Source organism: Parus major, chromosome 11 (assembly GCF_001522545.3).
Source record: "Parus major isolate Abel chromosome 11, Parus_major1.1, whole genome shotgun sequence".
NCBI classification, from domain to species: domain Eukaryota; kingdom Metazoa; phylum Chordata; class Aves; order Passeriformes; family Paridae; genus Parus; species Parus major.
In genome coordinates this window covers 1,791,035-1,809,465 of record NC_031780.1, presented here as the reverse complement: position 1 = coordinate 1,809,465, position 18,431 = coordinate 1,791,035, and the positions used below count along the sequence as shown (strand labels likewise).

The window sequence follows — 18,431 nt, the reverse complement described above, 5'->3', positions numbered from 1 at the left end:
TTCCCTGCTGTTCCCTTTCAATCGGGAATTTCGCCATCGGTTTGACAGGACCTGGATCAGACCTTGAAGTTTTCAGCTCCAGCTCCAAATCCCATCCTTGCAGGGATTTAAAAGCCACGTGGATGCAGAGATTGGGGACTTGGCAGTGCTGGGAATGTTGGACTCCATGGCTTTGGAGGGGCTTTTCCAACCTAAACCAATTTAGGATTTGGGGATTATTGGAGTTGCTTGGCATTTTCTACTTCAGGAGTCATTGATAGTCGGATCCAGCTGTGTGACGTGCAGGGAACAGAGCTGGGAAGGGTTTGGAGCGCCAGGAATGGCTGGGGGGGCTCAGCCTGCGGAAAAGGAGGCTCAGGAGGGACCTGAATTCCCTGGAGCCAGGTGGGAATTGGGCTCTGCTCCCAGGGAACAGGGATGGGGTGAGAGGAAACAGCTTGAACTTGTTTGGGATGTTTAGGTTGGATATTGGGGGAAAATTCCTGCCTGGAAAGGGCTTCCCTGGGCAGTGATGGAATCCCCATTCCTGCAGGGATTCAGCCCCTGTGGATGTGACATTTGGGGTCACGGATCCGTTCCCTTGGCAGCGCTGGGAATGGTTGGGTTTGATGATCTCAGAGGACTTTTCCAGCCTTGGTGGTTCTGTGATTCTGTGTCAGATCAGAGTTGCATTTTCCAAGGTCCAAATCCCTGGATTGTATTTCAGTGGAATTTTTGTCCTGCATTTGGAGCAACACAACTCTTATTTCCATGGGATTTCCATGGGATCACCTTCCTGTGCCTCCCTCTGGAGCTGCCAGGATCCCTCAATCCCAGTCCAGGCTGAGCTCACACTGCCTTAGCAGCTCAACCTTGAAGCATTCCCAAATATTCCCTGTAAACCTTTCTGTCCATCCTCTCAGGAGCCAGAGGAATGAAATCCCTGGGAAATTCCCTGTGGGGCTTTGGAAGGAGAGAGAAAATCCTTCAAATTGGCAAAATGTGCTCATCTGACAACACCAGGGCTCCCAAATTTATTATTGTTTTCCTTCAAAAGAGAAATTAAGGAGCATCTTGAAGCACTTGTCCTAATTGGCCGAGCCAGTGCAATCCGGATGGATGCACATTATCCATAGAAAAAGGGGAGGATTGGAAATATTTCCCCCTTTCTGACAAATGGAACCATTTGTTCCTCATTTTTTCCCTATCTAAACAGAGCTCCCGAGGCCGGGAGAGCCCGGGGAGGAGAGGAGGGGATTTCTTGGCACGGAAAGATCGGCTCTGCCTGGAGTTTTTCCCCCTTTTTTTTGCTTTTCCTACAAATCACCTCGGAAAAAGGGGAAAAAATCCACGAGATAAATCAAGTGAAAGATAAACCCTTTTTATTCTTACATGGGTTTTTGCTCATAAAGCTGTAGAAGATGTGGAATAATGCTGGATAAACTTTCTTGTGTTGGTTCCCGGAGAGATTTTGTGGAAAAAAAAAGGCAGGAAAACCTGTGGAAAAATTATAGCTAACCATTTGAAAATACAGATAATAGCAATTCTTACAGACCAGGTGCTGTGAGCAGAGCGAGGAGGATAAAAAAAATGAAGTTTCAATAACAATAAATTCAATCAAGCAAGGATTTCACAAGCAAAACCGATCTTTTGGCTTTAAAAATATAGATTTTTTTTTCCTGTGGAATTAATTCCATGAAAGTACAAATTTTGTGCTTTTCAGGGACATTTTAGGATTAATTTTAAAAACTATTGGTGTGTGCATGTGCTGATTTGTCCAATAATATCCCCAAATATATGGAATTTAAGAGCATCTGAAAAAGGAAAAAAACCTCAAGGTTTGTGGTTATTTCCCTGTGTGTCAAAATTTTGGTGTCAAACCTGAATTTTGGGTTGATTTTTTTTTTATTCATTACAGGTACAAATTAAATAACCATAATTAGCAGATCAAAATTTATTTGCTTTCAGCTGAATGGAGAATTTACATTTTATGAAACTTTTTAGTAATAGCAAATAACATTTGATGTGCAGTGTAAAGAGTATAAAATTGCCAATTTTAAAGCAGAACTATTTTTTGCTCAATGCTGCAGGATTTTAAAACCCTCACATTTGCAATTAGACAGTAATTAAAGTATATCCCATTAATTATATTTTTATTCCACTAATGATTTTTACTCCCCGAATGTTTTTTTGCTCCATAAATTATTTTTACTCCATAAATTATTTTTACTCCATTAATGATTTTAACTTCACTTTTTGCATTTTAACAAGCCTCAAGGAAAAAATCTTGAGGGATTATCACAGATATTCCTCATTAATGTGAGATCCTAATATTATAATTTCAGGGCTCAATCGATTAATGAGGAATTGTTTAATTAAAGTTTCTTCCCAATGCAGTTCTTTATTGTAGATCTGGATTTCTAGTGGGAATAATGATTATTTTCCCAAAAAATGGCCAAATTTGGATGCACTCTGGTTCACAGGATCCTGCAAGAATCGAAGGGACAGGAAATATTCCAGGACATAAAAACTCATCCTGGATTAAATTCCCCGTGGTGGGTGGAACTAAGATAAGAAACCAGAAATTCTGGATTTTTAGATCACATTTTTGGGTTTTTTTCCTCTGATTTTTAATGGATTTTGTCCTTCTTTTCCCAAACAAGGAGCCAAAGGAGGTTTCTGCTTTTGGAGGAAATCCTGATCCCTTTTGGCTTTGCTGTGATCCCGTCTGATCCCACATTCCCTGAGGAACGGGAGTGAGCTCAGAACCCTCCTCCCATTTTTCCCCCTCTGTGAATTAGCAGGGAACGATCAGGAGAAAGAATTCCAAAATCCACAATTCCCTGAGCTGTCAGTTCCAGGAAAACTTTGGATTTTCACCTTTCCTCGTTTTCCGAGTTCTCTGCTCCCAGGGCAGCTCCTCTTTTCCAGGCTCTGTTCAAATATTTGGGATTCAAAAGGATCTTGACATATTTGTGACAGTTTTTCCCTCAAAATCTTTGAGATTGGTTTGATTTCACTGTTCCATTTCAGCTGAACAGTTTCTGCTTTGTTCTGGTAAAAATAAACAGGAAACTTCTAATTTGATTTTAACTTTTAAATTCTAATTTTTTAATTTCATTGACACAACAAAGTGCCTTGTTTTTTTGTGGTGGGAAATTTGGCATTTTTACAATTTCTGTGTTTAATTTCCACACTGAATAATCTGATTTTCATGCTCCTTGTACCCTTTTAATAGATGAGGTTTCACTATTGATTTTTGATGTGCAAATTCCTCAAAGCCTCTGCAGTGAGCTCGAACCTCCTCGAGAAAAACTCGTTCGTGATCAACCCAAGTCCAAAGATTTTGAAAAATATTTCATGGATTCTTGGCAGCTCTTCTGAAGTGAGAACCAAATGAGAGCAGGGATAGCCCCAGGTCAGCTCTGGGTGTCTTTTAATGAGTTTTGGGTTTAATCTCAATATCTCAACTCGAAACATTTGCTTCTTGAAAGCAGAATATTTAATGCACTGAGCAGTTGCTGACAGCTGCATGGAAAAGAAAAAAAAAAAAAAAAGGAATTTATTTCCAGCTAAAAAAGAAATGCTTCAAAATGTTTTTATTAAAAAATAAAAAAAAAAATTCTCCACGACAGCTTTGGAATATCTTCATCCTCGGATTTTATTCGTTCTGTCACTGCCGGGATTTACAAGCTCATGAAAAGGTTACAATCCCAATAAAGCCACACGGAGCAGGGAATTAGGGAATTACAGAGTCTGTAAAACCTTGGCGGTGTTTAGTGAGGTGTGAGGTGAGGTTAAAAAAAACCAGGGGATAAGGACAGGGAGTTTAAGGAGCAGGTGGCCAAAGGTCAGGGTTAAACTCTTTTGGGGTTAAGCAAACTCAGCTTTGTTGGGTCTGGGTTAAACGGAGCCAGATCCTTCCTGACAGGGAAATGCAAGGAACGCACGGAATCAGAATTATCAGAATAATCCGAATTAAATATCGGCCAAAGCTGCTGCTGGCGCTGTGCAAAACGAGTGTTTGACACGGAATTTCAGTGCTGAAAATTCTCCTCTCAAAGTTTTCTCTTCGTTTTTGCCCTTAAGGAATTCTAGGAGTGGGATTCAATGGCTTTCCTTTGGAATATCTGTTTGAAATCCTCTCTCATTTTATTTGCTTTGCGTTTATCATTCCACAAAACTCCACAAAAATTCTTTACTTCCACGGGATCGCTCTGGAAAACAAAACCCTCATTTAGATTCATTTAAAATTCAGTGTTTTCCATAAAAAATCCAGGTGGATTCGTTACATAACGGATCTTTCATAACCTTTGAGCATTCCTTGAGCTCAGCTTTTCCCAGAAGGATCCTTTCCCAAATCCTTGCTCGGCCTCGTGTCTCCACAAACACGCGGCTCATCCTCAGCCAGCTTCCCAAATCTTGGACATTTCCCGGGAACATTCCGTATCTGGGCAGTTCCTATTATTTACCTGGGATTGCAGGGATGGGAGCCATGGAATTACTCAACAATTAAGTCACTCATTAGGCAGCTATTTCAAAATCCTGCTGATTTTCAACGAATTTTGGGGTCGTTTTGCCACCCCATAAATAAAAAAGTAACGGCGGCAGCGGCGCGAGATAAACTGAGATATTCCTTGTTGGAAATTCCTGGCTTTGGATAAAAACAGCCAATAATGCTGGGAAGGGATTTGAAAACAGGGCTTTCACAGTCAGAAAAAAAATCCCCTAAAATTGTTACTCTGATTTTTCAGCACTTTAAAGTCCTAAGTGACCAACAGACACAATAATTTAGTGAAGAAATTCAGGAACCCTTTCCTTTTGTTAGCACCGAGAGAGTAAAAACTTGGAAAAACCGAGGGAATTAACAGCTTATTACTCATTTTTCTCCCTGCTTTTGAGGTCTAGGAGAGATTTGATTGAATTCAATTTAAAAACAAAATCACCCACCCTTCCCAAACATCCTAAATCAGGGTTTGAACCCTGCCTTGGCTCTCCGGGGTGCCTGGAACTGCTCCCTTTGACTCCTTGGTGGCCAAAATCCACTCGTGCTCCGGCTCGGAGCGGGATCGGCGCCAGAAACCTTGGAAATGTGGGATAAGCGTGAGAAATGTTGGGCTGTAAAAGAAAGAAATAAATTCTTTATTTCCAGGGAATTTCACATGATTTGTACCCTCAGCATCACCCAGGCTCAAGGCTCCCTCACCCTTTGGCTTGGTAGGATTTTGTTTTCCTTGGATAAAATCCCTCCCCAGTTCCCAAGCAGCGAACAAACAGATTTAGACAGAAAACCCGCAATTGTTTGTTCTTTTCAGGCTCAAATCTCATTTCCAGCCGCAGGATAAACAATAAAATCGATGTTTGCTTTCTTTTTTTTTGCCCCTCTGGTGATAAATATGATTTATTTTGAATTTTCTTAGGATATCTCAGCTATTCCAGTGGAAGCTTTGGAAGGAGAGCGTTGCTTTCCCTGCACTATTGGCTGCTGCTCAAGTGGTTTAAGTTTGTGGAGGAGTAAAGATTTGCAATTTTAAATTAATTATTTATCTTAATAATTTCCATTTAGAACCAAGTGTAATTCCTCAATTTTAAAATTATTTTTATTATTTAAATCTTTCCTCCCCACAGAACTTTTCCCCCTCTGTTTTAAGCCTTAAAGGCTCCGGCACACCAAAAAGAAATTGGATTTCTCCCTCCTGCAGAATTATCTTACACTAATATTTCCTGCACATCACATCCATGGATTTTCTCAGCTGTTTGTCAGGACAGAGATCCCATTTCCTGGATAGAAATCCTGGATTTACCTTCCCATGGGATAAGAAGTTTCTTTTAATCCCGGGTTTTGTGTCACTGCAGGAACGGCAGCGCTCGGCAGCGCAGTCTCCGCTGTTTTATTTTTCCTGGAGCGCTCCGTATTCCGCTGGAATTTTTATCCTGAAGATTGCCTTGGATATATCCAGGGGGGGCTCCAAACTTTTCATTTTCTCCCTTAATCCCTTTGGTGGAGTCTCTATCCTTGCTCTCATCCTCACTCTCGGGTTCCTCACGGATATTTCAATCCCTGTGAGCGCCGGGATCCGCTCTTCCCACGTGTTGTGTGGAAACATTCCCAGATTTCTCCCCGTGCCATTATTAGAATTATCAGGGATTTCTCCACTTTAAGTATTTCCACGTGCACCTTTCTCTCCTTCGCTGCTGAGCCCTTTGGGCTTTTATTTGCAGCATCCAAACGATTCCCTTGTTTGTAAAAAAGCATCCAGAAATTCCAGATGGGTTTTTCCAACATCAAACTGGATTTTTATAATTGAATCCTTGCGCTTATTGGTCTGAAGAAGGAATGCTTATTAGTGATAATAAGCTCGTTAATTTATAGTTTTGCTAATTATTGGTGCAAAACCTTAGGTGGAATTTACTCCTGATTTACTCCTTCCCAGCACAGGGTTGAGAAGGAATAAAGGGACCCCTCTGTTTTCACTCTCCTGGTTTCTAATTCATTAAAATTCCCATAAAATTAATATATAGTGCATAATATAGATGGTAGATTAAATTATATATTTTAATTTCTAATATAATAGGAAAGAGTTTATATCCTCCTATATATAATATTTTTATCTATTATTGCTATAGAAAATAAATATTATTCTAGCAGGTATATTATACAATAAATTATATTATGCCATTATATAATATAAGTAAATTTTAGATAATAAATATGTGTACATTGATAATAATAATTTTAATAACATAATAACATTTACATAATATATAAATATAAAATTTATATATAAATATAGAAATATATAAAATACATAATATAATTTAAAAATAATAAATGTTAATGTACTATATATTATTGCATATATATAATATATACAATAATACAATACAGTAAAATATATTATAATTTTATATATTTAATAAATAATAATATACTATATATGATATTATTACATATATATACTAGATAAAAGAAAAATAAAATTGAAATAAAATTAAAATAATTAAAAATAATATTCTATATAATATATACCAAGAGAATAATAATATTATTGTGTTATATATTATAATACATTCTTATAATGTATTATATATAATATACTATAATATACTATAATATACTATAATATACTATAGTATACTGTAATATACTATACTATACTATAATATAATATAATATTTATAAATGTATATATTATATTTTATAATATATCTATCTATATTTTATAATATATCTATTATACAATAACCATTTCCCTGTGCCCCAACACTTCAGAAATCCCTTCAGGAATGGCAGCAGCAGCAGCAGCTTTTCCCTGGATTGGGATCTGGAATGTTTTAAGCCGTGCATCCATCCCGAGGGAGCCTGGAGCTCTCAGAGGGATCTTGGTAAATAAATCTGGGAATTGCTGCAGGGAGTCTGGGAATGCCCCTGAGGTTTGGGAATGGCAGCACATTTTTCTGCAGCAGAAATGGAAAACACTGCTCAGAGTGGGGAAATGCCAGAAGCTGTGAGAGGTTGGGATGGAATCGTTCCCATTGGCACTGAGCTTGACCCCAAAAGAGCGGAGTTTTCCCTGGAATTCCCCCCTGACATTTGGGATTTGTTCCTGCAGCGTCCAGCAGGATCCCGGGGGTGGATCCCGGCTCAGGGGCAGGGACAGCGCTGGGATTTGCTGCTGCTGAGCAGGAATTCCAGCAGGGAAAACAGAGCAAAGCTGCAGCTCCTCTGCAGCAGAGAGGGAAACTGGGAATGGGATTGTTCCAGAGGGACAAAGCAGACTCTGTTCCCTGTGCTCAGCTCAGCTCCTCACCAGCGTGGGCACTGTTATTTATAATAAATACAATCATATATTTCTGTAATATATTACAGCACGGAAAACATTGGCTCAGTGATCCCTGGAAATACAGATTTGGGATTGCAGGTGGAGCAGGAGCAGCCTTGGGCACTGCAGGGCTTTGTTCCCATAAAATCAGTGGGAATGTGGATTTGGGGGATCTGCAGGAGCTCCAGGAGGGTGGGATGGGATTCCAGAGTCGGTTCCAGCTCCTGCTCCATCGCTCTGGACACTCCAGCACTGGAATTAACCCCTGGTCTGTCACATCCAGGGTGACAACAGGCAGAAATTTTCATTTCTATGGATTTGGAACATGAAATTCCTCCCAGTCAGAGACTCCCAAACCTCTTAAAACTTCCCTTCCTCCCTCACTCTTTGCCTGCTTCATTCTGGGTGCCACCATTTAAAATCTCATTTAAAATCTAATTATTAACTCTTATTGCTCTTTTTATTACACTGCCTGACCATACTCTGGGATGTCCAGTGCTTTATTATTTATTCCCAGTTTTAGGGATGGAGAATGCCTGAAGATTTTTAATCTGACTGCACTTAAAAAGGAGAAAAAAAAAAGTAAATTGATCTTTCTCAGTGCTGTTTCATGCCTTATCTCCTCCGTGGCTTATTTAGTGTACAGTGACTTTCTTTGTGCTTTGTGTGATCCGATTCCTAAGTGATATATTCAGGAAAAAGCTCCAAATAGGTAAATAAAAGGATCAGAGGGAATTCTTGGTCAGTTCAAAAACTCCTTGGAGAGTCTTTTATCCCTTTCTTTCCTGTGCTTTTATCTCCTTGTTATGACAAAAGCTTAAATAGCACTTACTGCCTCCTTCTCCTTAAATCCCATTTCTCCTTTCTCCTTAAAAAGTGGGAAACTTGGATTTTTGAGGGGTTGGGAAGTGATTTTTGAGGGATGAAGTTTGGTGTCATTGCTCTGGGACTGTTCCATCCTGGCAGGATCCAACCCCAGATTTCTCCAGAGGAAAATGTTGGTACCAGGAGGAGAACAGGCTGCAAAAACACCTTGTGCTCAGCCAGAACTTGTGAATTCCAGAGGGAAATATTCCCAGAGTTTCCTTAGGGACTGGGAATTCAGAGGGGAAATATTCCCAGAGTTTCCTTAGGGACTGGGAATTCAGAGGGGAAATATTCCCAGAGTTTCCTTAGGGACTGGGAATTCAAGAACCATTCCCAGAATTTCCACAGGAATTGGGAATTCAGGACCAGCCTGTGCCCATCTGCAGGAATTCAGTGTGAGGGGTCTCAGTGGCACCAGGGTCACTCTGGCTCTCTCCATCAGCTGCTTTTGCAACTTTTGCAAACTTCTGCAGCTTTTTCCCAACTTTCTGCAGGATTTATAGGGAAAACACCCCCAGCATGTTCTGTGTTGGGTATGAAAAATGGCTTTTGGTGAGCACGAGCTGGATGGAATCTCCCATGAGCGGGATCTTGGCATTTTGCACTCCCAAAGCAGCGTCTGGATCCATGTGAGGGCTGGAATTGCTCATTTCTATCAGCACCAGACTCCAGAAAGGCCAAATGTGGGTGGGTTTTGATTTTTCTTCCGATGCTGAACCCATTTTCAGCCTTTCCTTGTCTCCATGAGCAGCCAGACACAGCCAGGCTGAGACTGGAGGATGTGTGAAGAAAAACCCGCTCATCTACATCGAAATAATTCATCCCTTAATGGGCTGGGAGGAGGAAGAACTTTCCCTGACATTCTCAAAACTCCTTTCCCATCCCACAAATCCCTGTCAGCCAGAGCTTGCCGTGCTCCTTCCCCCTGCACAGCTTTTTGGGATAACCTTATCAGGTTATCACTTTTATTGCTGCCCAACTCCTGATGGATGTTTGGGCCACCAAAGCTGCCAAAAAATAATGGTTTATATAGAATTATTCCATTTGTTCAGCTCTCTTTGTCCAGTGTTTCCCTCTCTACTCCAATAGCTGGAGTGTCCTAAGAATTAAAACATTTCTTACCAGACTTCCCACGGGTTAGACACAGGAAAGTTTGGAGCTGTGGAGGGAGAAGATTCCCAGCAGCCCAGGGAACATTCTGTGTTCGCTGCTTGGATAAAACCACATTTTTCCTTTCAAAACTGAGGGGTTGACTGTAAAAATAAGGCACTTTAACCTTCTACAAGTGGATTTTATGCAGCTCTGGTGAGCTTTAGTTCCACTTCCCACTGGTGTGGCCACACACGCACGCAGGGCCTGCTTTGGGCTGGGATTTTCCACCCTTTCCCCTTCAATTGAGACAAAATTTCGGTGGGTAGAACACGAGTGAAGCTGAGCTGGCTGCACACAACTATTCCTGAGCACAAATATGTGCTCCCAGGCTTTATTTGAGGTTCTATCCTCGTTTTACATTATCCCAGCTGGGTATTAAAGTGAGCTCCAGAACTGGCAATGGCTTGGGGAAAAGCAGATGTGGACTCGGAGCAAACAACAATTTTAGGTCCAGAGCTCTCCTTGATGTCTGCTTCAAACTGACACTCCAGGAAAAAAAAAATACAATAAAACAGAGAGGGCTTCCAAAACGCCTTTTCAAACATGCAAATGACGCTGGGAAAGTTTAACATGTATGCAAATGTAATCTGGAGAGGGGAGTTAAAGACCTTTGGCTGGCCTGGAGGCTCAGCTGGTAGCAAAATAGAAATTTATTGCTGGATGGGAGAGCGAGGTTCAAGCACAGGCCAGGGGTGGCTGGGAGCTCCACGTAGGTGAAACTTGGAGCTCTACAGCAAAGACAGGGCTGCAGAGATGGGCTGGATCCCGGAATTCCATCCCCTGGAAGTGAGAAACGAAAGCAAAGGGTGAACAAAGGGGTGAGGAGAACGCAGAACCTCGGAGAGAGGGTAAAACTGCCCTGACGACTCACATATGGTTGGAGTTTAATCCACGGGGGAGAACAGGCACTCCATGCCTGTGCCAATTGTTTTCCACCCCCAAAGCAAAGAGATTTTTATGATTTATAGCAGAACAGGGTGGATGTGTTACCTAATGGCTTTAGAATGACTCGATGCAGAATGAAGCGATGCAGGAAGTGCGGTGGATAAACAAATCCCTTCTTATTCCTCTTTGTTCCCGTTTGAAACACAGCTTTGGTTCTCTGCTGAAATCCTAATTTCTCTGGGAGTGCTTTCCCATGCAAGCAGAAACAAACATTTAAATTTTAAAAATCCCTCCCAAAAAAAAAGGATTTTTTTTGCGGGCTCAACGTGGAATGCAATTGGCAAATCCCATTTTTAAAGGATTTGTACAATTCTTACATGTCAGGTTACTGACTTCAACCTGAGACAAGTCCATAAAGGAGGAAATTAATTCAAGGAATCACAAATTCATTTGCAAAATTGGGAAAGCATCACGTGCAGCCCCAGAACTTGTAGTACATAGTCAAACAAACTGACACTCTCTGAAGATTCGTTTCTATTTTATGGCTGGAAATTAGAACAAGAACATTTGCATCATTGCAAAGGCTCGGTGTGAAGGAAGCACCAATTCCCAAGCTTTTCTCCAAGGGATTGGAAACATTTGTCCACTTAGTGCCTTGGTGAAAGGGAAGCATGTGTGGAATTCCTGCAGAAGTGAGGTGGCCTCAGGTGGGGAAAACTGAAGTAATTCATGGTTTATCTGTGAGCCCTGCTGGCAATCTGAGGGTGTTGATTTGTGCAGCTCTGAGCTTATTGAATCTATCAAAAACTAATATTTGAAAAACTACAGCGGCTGTGTGGAACAACATCCACCTCCATGGAGGAAATCCATCAGCTTTCCTAATTGCTTTTCTTCAGGAAAAGGGTTTGGACACCAGAGATGATTTTCTGGGGTGGGAGATGATGGATCACTTTTAGTACCCAGCCTACCTGCTCCGAGTTCTGGTCACTGCCAGAGCCACAATCACCTTCCCCCGTGCCAGTAATTGAAATAAAATAGATAAAACTTTGGATTCCTTGGACATGAACTTTCCTGGGAGATAAAAGCCAGGATTAGAGCTGGAGTTGGGTGTTTTAATTCCTTTCCTGCCAGTATCCTATAGCTTTTGTAGGAGCGATTGGAGGAGTGCAGGTGTTCTCTCATATGGTTTTCATTCCAAACCCCAGCCTTTCCATATGTTTATTTTTAGCCAGAATTCTGGGATTCATATTCCCCCTCCACGTGGAAATACCCCCTATAACACGGAGAACTCCTCATGTTCGCTGAGCTCTGTCACTCCTGTCAGGAGATTTGAGTAGAAAAGGAAAGCTAAAGACAACAGGCAGCTCCAGGTTCTGGATTCCTTTCCATCCAGGAAATCAGGGAGCATTCCCAAAGGAATGGGGCTGTTACAGGGAACAAACCCTGAGGGACCGAGTCTGCTCTTTAACTTGGGTCAAGTTTCCACCTTTCCTTGGGAATTTTTTGCCATGAATTATGTCCAGAGCAGGAGTTTTTTTGGTGCAAGTTTCTGTTAGAAACTCTTTAATGTAATTCAGGTAATTCTCCAGAGCACTGTTTGCTCCTTTAAGTGCTCTTTAATTGACAAGCACTGGCTTAGAACTTTCTCCAGCTCCTGATTTATACCTCAGACTCCTCACTCTGCTTTTTCCTGCCATCCTCCTGCTGCTTTTCCTTTGAAGGCACCACGAACTTCTGATCCTGATGGATGAAACTCCTGCTGGTGACATCATTCCAGAATTCAAGTGGAGGAGGGAGAAGATTCATTTTCTTAGTCCTTTTCCTGAGCTGTGCAATCCTAGAACTTCTCTGTTTCTCCGAGCTTGTTTTCCCCATCCATATTTCTCCCGGTTAATGGGATCCTGCCGGGGACAGTAGGAGCAGTGTTTCGTTACTCTGGCAACAAAAGCCAAACTCTCAGATGTTATTTTGCTTCTATTAAAAAAGCCCCACTGCCAGTTATGATGTAAACATTTGCAGCTCCCCCTAAATCTCTTTTCTTTCTGGAATTGAAGTGAAATGACCCTTCCGAGGGCAAAGTGAGGGATTGGAGCAGACATTTCCCAGCTGTGTGGGATTTGGGGAGATCCTCAGTGATCTGCTCAGACTCTTTTTAAGTGGCATATTTACTGCCAGCCTCATTGGAGGGGATGGAGCTTCTCAGCAGCACTGAGAGGCCAAATCCTCCTCTGGATTTATTTAGGAAAAGATTGGATGTTCTTCCCTCTGCAAGTGCCTGAAACCTTCAGCAGAATTTCGGAATTTTCAGAAGTGCTGAAAATATCCCAGCATTTCTCCTGACCTTTTGTTTTTAGCAGACCTGTTCCCACCAGGAATTCCAGCCCAGGGTGCCATTTCAAGCCATGTTTCTATTTTTCAGACGAGCAGGGATTTGCCACATTGGGATGGAAAGGGAGCAGTTCCTTCAGGAATGAGGGATCCTCTCCCTCTTGGCTGGGTTATGGCACTCCAGCAGATTTCCCAGCAGGCAGATGCTGTGTGAGTCACCCTCAATTTTTCCTTGGAATGACCTCTCCCAGTGCTGGTCACTTGCAGGAGTCTGGGTCACCCGTCTTTGACTCCTTCCTTGAGCTCTTGCACTCAGCAGCTCCAGTTTAGGAAGATTTCCCTGACACTGGAGTATTTTTCCCTGGATTATCCAGCCATTACTCAGTTGTACATTGAATAAAATCCAACAATAACATTCTGCTGGGAAAAAAAAAACCATTTGAGCCAAAGGCTTCTTTAGTATTGCTCAAAACAGTGAATTATCGTAGAGATCTGGAATTGCCCATTCCTGAAAACTCTTCCTTTGGGAAGCAGTTTCCATGGATTTTGCCTTGCTTGCTGCAGGCACTGAACCATTTCTTCACAAGCTCTTGCAGTTGTGTAGGTCTGGGGACTCCTGAGGGACATTAAAGCTCAGCCAGTGCCACCCCTGCCATGGGACACCTTCCACTATCCCAGCTTACTCCAAGCCCCATCCAGGGGACACTTCCAGGGATGGGGAAGCCAGAAATTCTCTCAGAATTCCATTCCAGCCCTTCCCCACCCTCACAGGGAGGAATTTCTTCTCAGTACCCACCTATCCCTGCCCTCTGGCAGTGGGAAGCCATTCCCTGTGTCCTGGCGCTCCATCCCTTGTCCAAAGTCTCTCCCCATCTTTCTTGGAGCCCCTTCAGGCACTGCAAGGGCGCGGTTTAGTCACCTTTAAGCTTCTCCAATCCCAGTTTTCCCAGCCTTTCCCTGCAGGAAAGGTGCTCCATCCCTCTCAACTGCAGGTTGGTTTTGGGAAGAGCCATCAGGTAACTCCAGAGCCATCCTGAGAAGTTTCCCTGGGAGCATCTGGGAGCAGGAGATGAGTCAGAGGAACCACCCAGATTTCCTTTCTTCCCAACATCCCCTTGAATTTGATACCGGGAATGGGATGAGGTAACTCCTGTTTCCATAACCAGTCACTTCTACTGAAATTCCATCTGCACTCCAACTGCCAATTAATTATAATTTTAATTAACCTCCACACGTGTGCTGGTTTCAAGTGGATTTTTGGTGGAAATCTGTGTTTGGATTTGCTGCATTTGCTGCATTTCAGGGCCTGAACCCATCCCTGCCAGAAACCAAAGCAAAGCCACACCTTGCCATCACTCCTCGGGAAAAGGGACATTTTGGGGACATTTTAGGTGACTCAATGGCTGAAGGTTGTGTTTCTGCATTTCTCCAGGATGGGAAGGGGATCTGGGAGCCGGGATCGCCGGGGAAGCAGCCGGGATGGTTTATTCTCCTTATCCAATTAAATAATGTCCCTGCTGAAAACACACTCTGGGATTCTCCTTTTGGTTTCTTCCCATTCCGTGGAGCTGAAATCAGTTTCCTTTTCCATGCCTGTGATTTTGGGGAATTTCCAGGAGGTGCTCCCCGTTCTATGGCCCTGCAGGGGGTTCCCTGATGAAGCTTTGACAGATTTAAGGTCACTTTTTGCGCGGTTCCACTCAGCACTCCCAGAAATGCACAGCAGGGACAGTTCCTCTGCTCTGAACTGCTTTGATTTATGCTGAATTTCTTTTCATATCGGCACATTTCATGTCAGAAAGAAATAACAAATTTCAGTAGAAGTTGTTGTTGGGGAAGGGAAGGTCTCCAAGGAAGCAGCTCATGAAATTCCCAGGGAAATCCTCACTTTAAAACCAGTGGATGCTTTTTATTTTGTTTTACCTTAACCCACTTTTATTTTCAGAGCAATTAATTGGGATATTAATGGGAATAAAGCAGCTGAAGGTGGTTTGATTTTCTGCAAAGCCCTTATCCCACAACCCTGCATTTCCTTCATACTGGAATATTTCAGGATGTGAACCTCTAAATGAATGTTTTGCTGGCACTAAATGCAGGAGATGCTTTCAGTTTAAGGCTCCAAAAGTTTCAGACTGAAAAGAATGAGGCACAGGGAGTTATCTTTTTGAAGAGAACTCTTATCAGCAGAGCTTCTTATCATTTGGAGGAGCTGTGTTTGTCATTTGAATGTGTTTGGCCATCAGTGTCCCAGCAGTTTCAGCTTCCAGAAACATCCACTCCTTCTGGGATTCCAAACCTCACTTTGGTTTAAAGAAACACCATCTTTTACTGCATTCCTGCTGTGGAAATGGGGAAAAAACATGGCAAAAAGGCACCAAAACCCCAATACATCTTAATTTGGAGCTTTTTATTGGTAGGAAAACACATGTGCTTGCTCAGATTAATAAAAGAGCTCACAACAGTAGCAAGAATTGTTCAAAAATGAGGTTCAAAAGGTTCAAAAATGGGGTTTAGAAGATTCAAAATGTGGGGTTTAGAAAGTTCCAAAATGGGGTTTAGAAAGTTACAGACTGGGGTTTAGGAGGTTCAAAAATGGGGTTTAGAAGGTTCAAAATGGGATTTAGAGGGTTCAAAATGTTTTTTAGAAGGTTCAAAATGGGGGTTTGAGGGTTCAAAGGTCATGTTAGGAATTGAACCATGTTTGAATAATTCTGGAAGAAATTGAAAGAAAATCTCTTGTATTTTCATTTTTTTTGGCAGTTGAATGTTAAATGGGAATTATTTGTTATGGGATAAAATGGACTTGACATGGAAGGAAAGAGAGCAGAGAAAGGAGCTGGTTTTCATTATTAATATTAATTTTATTATGTTTTGTGTGGTAAATATCTCACTGAAGAAGGCTCAAAATAGAGAAATTTGGGAGATCAATTGTCATGTCCCAAATCAGCAAGGCTCAAAGAGAGTGTGATAGAGGGGGAAAAAAAGGCAGAGAGGAGAGGGAAAAACCTAAAGAGAAATGCAGAGATTTGGGTCAGAGGGATGAGACAGGGGGAGAATCCCAGAATTCCAGAATGGTTGGGTTGGAAGGGACATTGGGGTCATCCCACCCCCTGTCATGGGCATGGACACCTCCACTATCCCAGGTGCTCCAACCCAAACTATTCCAGGATTGTGCTCATGTGGTTGTTCAGTCCCTCCCAGCCCTTTAGAATTCTCCATTTGGGAAATAAATGAGAAAAAAAGTCATTTCAAACCTTCAGGGGATCAGTGGGACAGAGGGTGATCCCCACAGCGTGGGGTGATTCCAAAACTAATACTGTGGGATGAGAGAATTCTGCTTATTCCTTAAAATCAGCCTGGGATGTCCTCGAGCAGCTTGGTGCTGGTGCTGTCTCAGAACACCCAAGATCCCAATAAAATCCTGGAGGTCATTCCTGGAGGTCATTCCTGGAGGTCACCTCCTCTTCCTCCCACGCTCCCGGGGGAAATTCAGGTCCACCCGCTCGTCCATGGCCACCCACCCGCAGATCAGCTGAGAAATCATTCTTTGCTCAGCAGAACCTGTGTGAACAATGTTATTTTTTGCTCTTTGTTCTTTTCTTTTGGTTTGAAAGATTCCTTTTGTTCGTCGTGTTCAAATGTTTCAAAATCCCTCATTTGTGGCTCATAAAAATGAAACCTGAATTTGGGGCTGGGTTTGAGAAACGCAAGGGGGACTTGTTATTTTTTTATATACATTTATTTTATTCTGATTTTTGTTTCAAGAAGGGAATTAAAATTAATTTATCCTAAACCCCTTTTTAAGTGCTTTGAGATGGATTAATTTTTCTGTGGGTTTGAAGCCTGTGGGGGACTTGTTGTTTTCTCCAGCCAAATGTAGATGAGATAAACATGAACATTAATTGGGAATTCCTAAACCTACACCTTCCTATTGATAGGAATCCAAACTTTGGCTGTGGGAAGGAATATCTTGGATTTGGGTGTTCATTCAGGACCTTGCTCAGTGATTTCTGATGTTATCACACTCACAGTGGGATCTGTCACTCTGTCCCAATGAATTTGTCATAATTAACATAATTATCAATCCCACAAGGCCAGATGCACTGAGCATCCAGTATGGGAATCCATGTGCTCCATGTTTTGTGGGAAATCCTCCTGGGAGCAGCTGGGACTGAGGGAAGCTTCTCCTGTGGCTCCTTTAGTGGGTTTTGGTGTTGGATCTGGATTTGTTTGGATGCTTCATGGGGTATTCCTGGTTGGATTTGTTTGGATGGTTGATGGGTATTCCTGGTGCTGTTTGGATGGTTCATGGGATATTCCCAGTTTGATTTGTCTGGATGGTTCATGGGATATTCCCAGTTTGATTTGTCTGGATGGTTCACGGGGTGTTCCTGGTTGGATTTGTCTGGATGCTTCATGGGGTATTCCCAGTTCGATTTGTTTGGATGGCTCATGGGTAGTCCTGGTTGGATTTGTCTGGATGGTTCATGGGTATTCCTGGTCTGGGGGATCATGGAGATCATCTCTCTCTTTGGAGGATGGGATGAGGGAGCTGGGAAGCCTCGGGAAGAGCCGGATGAGAGGGAACCTCACCCACATCCATGTGCAGGAGGGGCAGAGCTCGGAGCAGGCCCCGCTCCCAGGCCCAGCACAGGAGGGACGGGCAGGAGCTGAACACGAGGAGAAACTTTCCCTCTGTGGGAACAGCTTGTCCAGAGAGGCTGTGGAGCCTCCTCAGGAGACATCCCAGACCTGTCTGGACACGGCCCCATGCTCTGGGCTGGCCCTGATGCCTGGAATCGGGCTTTGCTAGAACCAGAGGCCAGACAAAGATAAAAAGAGAATATATTTAATGAAGGGCCTTCAGGTACAAGCCTCCCCAAAATGGACAATGGTCATGAGTTTTTCAGACAATTAAAAGTTTGGTCCATTTACATATCAGGGGTTAATCCTCCAATTACAGCTTGTTACAATTGTTTTGTGTGACTAAAATGTGAAGACATTTAACTACACTTTACCTGGAGTTTAGAGCCATGCACAAATGCAGCACAGGGTTTGACAAATATGAAAACCTTGAGAGGCTGAGCTGGAACAGAGGCTGGACAATGTTCAAGGAATAAAGTAGGGATTTATTAAAAAGCCTTCAAAGATCCACCTTGGGCGGTACAAGAGCCTGGCCGGGGCTCTGCCCAGGATGGACCTAAAAATAGACCATGGGTCAGGAGTTTTCACACTTTGGTAAGTTTTGGTCCATTTCCATATTGGGTTTAATTGTCCAATTACAGCTCCAGGATGAAGTCCCATCCTCCCATATTGCTCCATCAATTCACTGCTGTTTGTGCTTTTTGGGGCTGAAGCTGCAGTGGTGCCCTTGGTTCTGGGGCTGGAGAAGGATTG

At 42.5% G+C, this 18,431-nt stretch overlaps 1 protein-coding gene across 5 annotated transcripts in view; it reads left to right on the top strand.

Annotated features, from left to right (window-relative positions):
• The window catches only part of BANP (BTG3 associated nuclear protein), a 110,700-nt gene that overhangs the window by 87,397 nt on the left and 4,872 nt on the right, over positions 1-18,431 (top strand). Inside the window, exon 12 of one of the 5 annotated variants that reach the window (XM_033517106.1) lies at positions 3,218-3,548. The exons of the other annotated variants lie outside the window; for them this stretch is intronic. Coding sequence (XP_033372997.1) covers positions 3,218-3,235 — 18 coding nt within the window. The 3' untranslated portion in view covers positions 3,236-3,548. Of the gene's footprint in view, positions 1-3,217; positions 3,549-18,431 lie in introns of those variants that run through there. 5 annotated transcript variants of the gene reach the window in all.